Source organism: Anopheles darlingi, chromosome 3 (assembly GCF_943734745.1).
Source record: "Anopheles darlingi chromosome 3, idAnoDarlMG_H_01, whole genome shotgun sequence".
In the NCBI taxonomy this organism is placed as follows: domain Eukaryota; kingdom Metazoa; phylum Arthropoda; class Insecta; order Diptera; family Culicidae; genus Anopheles; species Anopheles darlingi.
In genome coordinates this window covers 37,605,939-37,615,938 of record NC_064875.1, presented here as the reverse complement: position 1 = coordinate 37,615,938, position 10,000 = coordinate 37,605,939, and the positions used below count along the sequence as shown (strand labels likewise).

The window sequence follows — 10,000 nt, the reverse complement described above, 5'->3', positions numbered from 1 at the left end:
AAGAAAGATTGGTGTTGGTCGATAATTTTGGGCCGAGATCGGCCCCATCATCAGCAGCGGTGCAGTAGTGGAGCATCGAGCTTCCTCTGATAAGTATCTTCTCTCCTCTGCTACTGCCGCCAATGATGAATATACGTTTGGCTTCATTAGCGCACCCGCGAAGAACGCACCGTGACCGCACCGCTTGCTTGTTGCTGCTAGTGCTCCCAACGGTGCAACAGTGACGCGCGCGACAATCTGTCAAAGCCGCGCGGTGTGTCCAGCAGCTGCACGATAGAAGGAGAAGGATGGGTTACGATGCAGAGCGTGCACATGTCGCCGCGGCGGCAATCAATCCAACGGATGGATGGATGGATGGATGGATGGATCTTCGCGCGCGTCCTTCGTGGGTTTTCTCGCCGGTGGTTTGCTCTTGCCGACTTGAACTTTTGGAATGGGACTGGCCCCAAACACTATTCGGTTATGATTTCCGGGGAATAATGGTGAGAAAAGGAATCGAATCGAAAACAGAGAAAGACAAACAGACACGCAAACAAGCACGGGCGCGCGCGCGCGCGCGTCCATCAAACGCATCGTTTGAGGCCAGCCGACAGACAGCGACAACCGGATAGATGGGGGTAAGGGAATGTAGGTGGTTAGAAGGAAGGACGATCGACGATGGTGTCATCGACGCGTCGCCTCGCCGCGCGTCCGCGCGAGTGGTTATCGTCTGTCAATCAAAAGTTATCGATCAATTTATTTTCCTTATCATCAGCCTCGTCGCTTAGGTAACGCTCTCCACACACGAGCTTTGCTTTCGGGGTTTTTTTCTCCTTCTTTTTTTCATTATTTGTCCCGCTTCCTGCCGATATCCTGACGCAAAAGGGGGACCCTCTCTTGTCGGTCGTCCAGTTTGAGTGATGAAACTGGACGACAGCGGACAAGGTAAGAAATTAGGAGCCGCGAATGGCTCCCCGGGCAGGGTTAGAGTGAGTAGATAGATGATCGGTAATGGAGCAGGTCAACGTTGGCACTGGCACCGTTTGCTATGAATGGTCTCGTATGCTGCGTTTTCCTACAATCCAAGTATGCTCTTTGTACTACCGACCGCGGTGCTTCGGTGGCTGAGATTAGAGGTTTACTGGCGGCGAGCGTTCCGGTTGGTTGGTTGGTAGGTGTTGGAGTGGTAGGTGTCACACTGTTGTCGTCAGCAGGTCGATTTTATCAAACACACACTTGGCCCATGATGCTGCTGGTCCGTGATCAAAGCCATGCACCTCATTCATGCGGCCTGTTTACCGTGCTCAAATAGTTATGATTTATTGATTTCCACCCTCTTTTTAGATGGACCGCGTTGCTCATAAGCGCATAACAGTCCTGGTCAATACAGAATGTCCCATAAAAAATGCAAAAAATATTCAAATCACTTTCTGGAGATTATCAAAATTCAAAACTAGAAACAAAACTAGAATAGCAGGATTGATGGAATCGTGAGATTCATGTCTAGCAAGTGATTTATAAAATGTATTGTTGCAAACGAAGCCTACGATTTACCCAAAAGCGATAGTTGTTTATGCGTTCTTCAAAGACCACGTCCTTCGCGCATTGCAAAAGTGTTAATCAGTTAATAAAAAAACGAAACCTAAATCTATTGAGATCAATACAAATACTGGCGATAGAGGCAAACATCTCAAGATGTATCGGTTGGCTAAAGATGTTTTGGAGATATTTTCTAGAGCTATCATGAAAGGCTTATTGATTCCTACATACATTTGATAGCGATATGAGCGATCGAAGCACTTGCTGTTAACCGTTAAGGAAAAATGCACAGGATCAACACCGCTGATGGCTAAAGATGCACCAGCGAACATAACACTAAAATTCGTTATCAATTTTCCCAGTGGATTTCAAGGATTTGAGTTTGTCTCCAGTTTCTATAAAAGCTGATGTTAAAATGGTAATTGAAGGCTAATTCTTTTGGCATCGACAAAACAGGTTGATAGCATTCGATTTCAGATCAAGACCTTGCCGCTCCCCACATTTTTTATCAAGACCTTGCCAGACCTTTTGGCACCCCAGCGGCCTCATTTGGAACTAGATGGACACTTCAGTACGGGCATATAAGTCGGGTGAAGGCCTGAACGCTGATAGCTTCTATCTTCAAGACTTTAATGCGTTTTATAAAATGATAAGTTTTTTAATCTTCCTTTAAAGAGAAAGTAATTGAAAAAAATGCTTATAATCGCTATTCAAGACAGTAATGGCTGTCGTTTGGTGACTGTTGCAGTCGAATCGGGGAAAACAATTCCCTATTTTTACTAGTACCCATATTATAATATTCCTGAAAAAAACCAACGAATTCCTAGTTACTTACTATAAACGTTGCACAGCAATTCGAAGATATCGTTCCGGCCGAATTGTGTGGCGATGTGCAGTGCTGTGTATCCCTGTGAAAAGGAAACGAATAAAAAAAAAGGAACCAAATAAGCCATAACGTTTCATAATTAAGGGATCGCCTAACATCGTCTCGCGTGGAGTTTAAGTAATGTGTAATTGATTAGCTACCTCGGAGTGCGACAGAGAACCGTGAAACCACTGCTGTTGTCTGTCGATCTACAACACCACAATTGCTTATCAACCAAATTCAGAGCTCGGTTTAAAGATTAGATGGGCAACTTTAGGAGGGTTTGAATTTGCACGGTCTCCGGGAAAAAAAATCGGAAAGGGTGAGCGAGCGAGGCGCAGCGCAACGCCGGATGTTGACATGTTGGCCATGGGCTTTGCTTTAAATTTGACTGACATGTGACAAACGTGGCAACGGCGATGGTTGTAACATTGGTCTATGTTCGCCAGAGCGGCAGAGTAGGCCGATGGCCGATAGAGAACCTTTGCCATGGGAAGTGGCAGCAGCGAAAAGTGTAATTATTATTCGGATTCGGGAAAAAAGATGAAAGGTGAGCAGCGAGCTCACCTCATCCATGTGGCCGCCGCCAAAGGGAATGGATGAAAAAGGGGAAGGGAGGCCCCCCGATAGGTCCGAAAATTATTCATGAAAAGCAACGTTACACTGATGTACGAGAGAGAACGTGCACTTCAAAATGCAGAACCCTCTGTTGTACATCATCTCGACCGCCTCTTGACGCAAAAAGACTGAAACACAGAAAGAATGGAGCACTTTCACATCATATCCGGAGCAGCAGAGAGCAAAAGGTGGCAAAGGGATGGCGGAAGCACGAAAAAAATAGAAAAACACTCCCAAAAACGATCGAAAACTTCAATATACCTCCGGTTTGCTCACACTGCCAATAACGCTGTTGTAGATCAACATATGCATCAAATGTTTATAATGTTTTCACGTGCTTTTTGATAAGCGTAGCTGATGTGCTGCTGCCGTGCCTCCCTGACACCGTTGCTGTGTCGCTGTTAACCCTCTCGTTTCGGGTCGCGAACCTTTTTTAAAATGCAATATTCCCGCTCGATTAGGTGTCTGTGTTTGGTGCCGGCTGGTTGGTAGAGATTCGGTTCGAAATTAAAAACTTTTAAAGAGCAACGCCACACGTTCGGTGCGAAAGGGGTGCTGCTCTGCTGCTGTTGTTGCCGCTTTTATTGCCGCTCAATTTCGACCGTTACCCCATTTGCTGCGCGAGTGCTATCTTCGACGACCCCGGACTGTTGCTGAGATTTGTCGCTTTCCGCAAAGAATGTGCAAGAATCCGATTTAGAAGGTGTGTAACACTCGGTCTACGAACTACGGACGCAACATCCGGTGAGATATCAGAAAAGTGTGTCCGTTGTTATCATATGTGCACGCACGCATGTGCACACACAAGATGTGCACACGATTTATGTATATCTTGAATTGGAAAAGGAATGGTAAATTGCAGAAGAATTGTATACTGATCACTGAACCGAACTGTGGGAAGATACCATAGGAGAAAGTGCGTGGAAGGGCACCTTGTTGTGGACAGGTCTATGTCGTGTACCTGTTGTTGTTGTTGTTGTTGTTGTTGTTGTTGCAGGAAACCCAGTGCAAATCGAGATGAAAAATGATGCCATCAACACTGCACAGCAATTAGCGGCAATGTCTTGGGGTTTGGCCTTATTTCGGAATCTTAAATTTCAAATTGATTGCGGCCTAGTAGATACATGTTTCGGTTTCGCTTGGCCATCGCAATGGATGGGATTGTAGCAGGAACGATGATGCGTACGGCTTTATGTACTGTATTCCGATACTAACTAGTTTGCCTACGAACCGTGTATGTGGCTATGTGTGTAAAACAAGATGGAACAAAATATAAACTAATATACGTCGGTATCTGGTGTTATGTACATAGATCTTTCGCTCGAAGTTTGAAGGGGCGATGCGCGGTGGTTATAACTATTTCAATGAAACATGTCCTTGGAAGGTTGCTCATAGTTGCTTGTTCTTCATACTCGGCACGGGGAATAGTGAGGGTTATCTACAAAATCTTCATCGTCATTCCATCACAAACGGAGCGCAGCATTGCCACCATCACCCGTCTTTGCTGTCCATTCCTACTGGTCTACAAGTTTAAATAAATAGAGACCCTTCTACATCAATTGAATTGGTCTAGAACTGTTTTCTATTTTGCACTCCAATGACTGCAAGAGCATGTGAGGACAGCAAAAACATTCACACATCACATAGGAAGTAGCAGGAGGGTTTCTTCTTTCACCTTCCCGGACAAATTTCGCATCGCAGACATGTTTACTTAAACCTATCGACCTCCGGAACTCTCCTTCTCAATCTGACACATCGGGTCTCCCATACCTACTGCTTACCATGACCTTTCGCCATCATCACACTACTAGTACCATAGCCCAATCATCTCTCGAGCCTCACTAGCTCTTAGCTTCTAGGATAGTCGAGGGCGCCCTGTTGACTCAGCAAACAAATTCATTTAAGAAGACTGCCTTACCATTCGGTTGTAGGAACAAGTCAAAAGCTCGACTGAAGCAGGTGAAGAGGGGAAAGTAACGTTTCATTTAAAATAAATGAAATATTTAATGTGTTTCGTCGGGTACACTATTTGTATTGCTGAGTGTACATGCCGTTGCGGTACTGGAGTAGTATCCGTGCAACAGAACCATATCTTGCGGTGATAAAACAGAAAGCGAATATTTCCAATCAAAGCTTGTTGTCTTTGCACGCCACTCATTCGATTGCTCGCTCTGTAGTCAGAGACGTGTTGTTGTGTCCGGCCACTCCTGCGTGTCTCACATACTGGAGGAGTAATTATTTGCTTGATGTCATTGGAAAATATTTTCAATCATTGCTATTATTAAAGAAACCAATGCTAATAGATATGGCTTCGGTAACAATGCTAAAAGCGAATATAACTTGAAGCTAATGGAATTCGTATAATATAATATTTTGAATAACAATGATGATACCACAGCAAAGACCACCTGCGAAGGCGAGCAGACAGTTTGCCTGTTTGCTCCCGAAATACAGGAGTCGAGCGAGCCGAACATGGACAGAAAACAGAAAACGACGCTCAGAGGAGTCCAGACGACTATCAGATAAAGTAAGTCACGACTTTGCGGCACATGGTGGCGCCTGACCTTAGGAGCCGCTTCCGAGAACCAATTCGTTACGCTGCGAATCTCGCCGAATTGAGATTCTTTATAAGCACATAATTAAACCATTTTATTCAACAAATTAGTTTTTAATTTTCGATTATGATGATGACAAACGAAGGACAGCATTATGCTTACCATGTACTAAGCAATCGTACTGTTTCACAGACCATCGGAACCACTGCTGATCGTCTATTGTGCTATTGTAAGTAGCAAAAATGCAAAATGCAAAGGTTAGGTATTGTGTCTCAAAGCGGAACATTAGACTTGACCACAAGGAACAATGCAACTTCTTGCCGTACGTACATGCATAAATTCATGTCGTATAAACCAGCGTAACATTTGGTAGCTGGTCGTACCACCCCTCCTAACAAATTTCTCTGGCAAAATATTAGTGCAACATCATGTCGAGAACGGGTATGTATCGAGAAATGGATAAGTCTAGCAGCAAGGAACGAGAATGAATATGCGTGCATAATTTTTCGCAGCTATTCAAATTAGTCTCACATAAACAATTAAGATAATGTGTGCTGCGCCGCCTGATGCACGTACTTTTGCGACCTTTGGCCTTTTCGATGTAGCTTTCCCATTCAAGAGGGGCCCGTAGCAGCCGAGAATAATGTAAGCCACTTCACTGATCGGACACATACTTTCAACAGTTTTGCATTATGTGCGAACATTTCAAAGTTATTAGCCTATTCATTTGTACAACCGGGTCAATGTTTCGTTTCTCCGCAAGTTTACTGACCCAACTTGTAAATAATTATTGCGACCAAACAGAAGTCGATTAAAGTTTTATTACAAAAAAAAAGGAGAAAAAACAGCGATAAAAGTTATCCAATTGATTGATATCAGGAAAAACATCAATGGCTAGGCTAGAGAAGTCGAAATTCAGTTAAGATGAATGAAATACATAAAAGATGAAATGGTAGGCGGATTGATGAATGGTGTTTTGATTTCTTCGCGGTCAATTGGTTACGACGGGAGGTCGTGCTCATCAGGCGGGATTATCGGGTCCCTACAATCTGTCTGCGTATACGCAGTTTACGATTTGACAACGGAATAAACGGACAATCTAAAGGAGAGCCGACTGGCTGGCCAAAGGACGGACGGCATTTTCGTTATTTGGGCTAATCCTAGACCTCCTCCTTCGACCTGTTGCTGGTTCAGTTTGGATCCGGTCTAGAGGTCGATCAGATATCAAGAAACCTGCTCTATTTGAAGTGATCGGTAGATCCGTCGGTCTTCCATTTGGACATGGTTATTCTGATAGCCAGAAAGGAGGGGGAGCATTCGGCTAATTAGGGCAAATGTCTTTTATACAGTTCCGTTAATGAAATTATAAAAACTAATTAGCGCGCATGGCACATTGCCTCTGCGTTTCTGCCGTTTCTAAATATGTCTGGTCTCTCTTTTTTGAGTTGGAAAACCGCGGCTGATAGCAGATGTTGCGGGAAAGCTAAACACTAACATTGATTATAACTTTTTCGTCTTGTCCTTCTCACCTCGACGATAATAATATTTTGGTGAGAAATTTTAACACACCCCTGATCTTTGACCACAAGACACTAGCAGTCCACCAAAAGACAAGCTTCTGGGTCTTATTGATACAGGGGAAGATGTAAAAGTTATTGACTTTTACGTGCAAATGTGCGAATGCAGTTATTCGTTTGTGTAACTTACGGAATTATTAAATGTTATCTTAGAGTAATGTTTTCTTATATATCAATGTGTGTCAGTGTCAGTATGTTATCAATATCACTTACTCCGTTCTATGTGGTTCCAAATTAGCAACACAGGGCAAGTACAGAGGAAGAAAGAAAAATTGTAAAATAAAATGAGTGTAAACAGGGTTCTTTCAGTATTGCAGCAAGTACATACCGTTCGAGCGTTGACGTCGGCTTTCAACTTTCCAGCAACCAACTTTACCACGTCCTCACTTCCATGCTTTGCTGCCCAATGCAATGCCGTCTAGAAATGAAAAAAAAAAACATTGGATTCCTGTGATTGTTCTGATCGCTGTGTTCTTGTTTTACACAATTCATCATCGGCGAATAGCAGCTTGACTCTCCGTACTGGGTGTACATACACTTTTTCAAATGTCTGTTTAGCGCGGATGGTAATAGATAATCGCCAGATTCACCGTTTCCACCGGAAACATGTGTTTTCTGTGATGTTTTCAAAGATGATTTGGCAGCGAAATAGATACCAGCTTAAGTTACTTTTATCAACCGTCCATCAGATGATTATTTTGGAACAGTTTGGTTTCGCTACTGCAGTGTGTCCATAAATCCTTCAAAGCCAACTATGGTATGCCTATATCAAGCTAGAGGGCGAAATCGCTACATCGACAGGTGGTGTGTCCAGACTCGATTCAAATTCTAAGCTGCTCCAGTAAAACAAAAGCATAATAAAGCCTCCAGCTTCGTGTGGATTGGCAGATGAATGGTTTAGCAAGATATAAATTATGGTTATTAGATAATGGACGGTGTGAAAAGGATTCGTCGACGAAGCACCTTTTCAAACAACCAATCGCCTGAGGCATATATTCGTTTCGTCGAGCAGATTTTCATTTGGTTATGGATGGGACATCAGATGTAACGAATGCATAAAACTTTTTACATGAAGCAAGCAAAAATACCATTAAAGAAAGAGCAGCATATTGTTTACTCGCCTGTTTGTTAACCATCGAAACACAGGACAACACGCGAACTTTACATAACATTGATTTGCGTGAATTGTGTTTTTGTTATTAAAAATTATCGTTATCATCAAATGATTGGACACCTCGGCGGGATTGTGCACATGGCAATAAATCTGATCGGCACAAATAGTGATCTTGCAGTCTCAGATGACTTATTTATCGCTTGATTACATAAAACAGCAATAATTGATTATTTGACTATTTAGTGTAATAACTAAAACAAACGATTCATGAGTTTAAGATTTCAATTAAAACTGCATGGTTCACATGGCGTCAGTGGATTATGCTTTGCTTAATTCCCGTTCGCTCGACGACACCAGACGATGCATGGGATGGACGAGGAGCCCTTACATCCACCATCAGCTCAATGACGATCGTCAGAGGCAGAGGTTTTACTAGTAAAACGTTATTCATCTCTGACCGTTGATCTACGATTATACTGCACTAAACAGCGCCATCACAAAGCGCACCTCGCTGGTCAGGGCCCCAGGCGAGACAGAAATGGTGAGCAGTTCTTGCCAGAAGCTATTGGCGACATAAAGAATGTGCTTTTGCCATTGTCGACGAGCATCATCTGATTTGGGATTTTGTTGGTCGGAGCCAGCAAAGAGGAGAAGGTAGCAAAATTTTGCAATTGAAATTGAAGTTACACGATGCGATGGCGCCAGCATGAGACAGAAGTGGCGACGCGCGACTGCAGACTGTTCGGCCGTGCTTGCTGTTGAACTCGCGTGAATCAGGGACGACGATCCTGTCGCTAAATGAAAAAATAAAATAAAATAAAACGACCGACGAGACCCAAACATCGTTGGTGGCATCACGAGAGTAAACTGGCCAAGGAGAAACTGCTGATCTTACAGAGGAAAGAGCGTCACGTGTATCAACCCTGGCCATCCCCGGAACCAAGCAGAGCAGTACTTAAAAAGTTTTTTAAAAATTTTACTAAAATGAATGCCACATACGCTACATAACTAAGGAGCATGTTTCACATTGAAATGATACCCCATTTTCAGTAACGCGAAAAAACAATATTTTCAATTTGGTATTAGCTAAGCCATCAGATCATCCAGAATCTACGATTTCAAATATGAACAAATGATAAAACTGTATATTGGCTCTAAGTATGAAAAGGTATTTCACTTTGATGACGTTATTTATGTTTATTAGCGAAAAATCTGTTCAAAACCATGTATTGTTGTTTCAATTATGTCGCAAGGCTTGATCGTTTCGATAATCGGAAGAAACAGGTATATTTTCCTGATGGTACCTTGCTCCAAAGGACGTACGGAACCAGGCGTTTCAAACGGCTAAGGCTAAGCGCAAAGAACGATGAACAACAATGTGTTATCTAGAAAACTATATAAACCGAAAATCTCCAGTGTATCTCCAGTGCGATTCCAGCGCTCCATCGATGATATCGGTAACAAGCAATTTGACTTGAACGCTATTTACGGTACGAACGCACCAACGAGCTACATACTAATACGCATAACGTCTTTTATCGCCGTGTATATAATTCTAATAATTCTTTTTTAATCTTTAATGCAGTTTCGGTATTGATTTTTACACATTTTGTGTCATTCAATAGACTGAATATACTATTGAAAAAAAAATAATAAAAAGCAACAAAGGAACACAAGCCGGTGCACGTTTGCCCGCAAATAAGCTTAATCTCTCTCTTGCACATAGATGCATTTTACCGCTGTGTGGGAGAAT

The 10,000-nt window shown here is 42.9% G+C and overlaps 1 protein-coding gene across 1 annotated transcript in view; it reads right to left on the bottom strand.

Annotated features, from left to right (window-relative positions):
* The window catches only part of LOC125955494 (ankyrin repeat domain-containing protein SOWAHA-like), a 15,687-nt gene extending 6,989 nt beyond the window's left edge, over nucleotides 1-8,698 (bottom strand). The window contains exons 1-3 of the mRNA XM_049686626.1: nucleotides 8,636-8,698; nucleotides 7,462-7,551; nucleotides 2,354-2,426 (exon numbers count right to left, since the gene is read on the bottom strand). Of these exons, the coding sequence (XP_049542583.1) occupies nucleotides 2,354-2,426; nucleotides 7,462-7,551; nucleotides 8,636-8,698 (226 nt within the window). The remainder of the gene's footprint in view (nucleotides 1-2,353; nucleotides 2,427-7,461; nucleotides 7,552-8,635) is intronic.
* Between the last annotated feature and the right edge of the window lie 1,302 nt (nucleotides 8,699-10,000).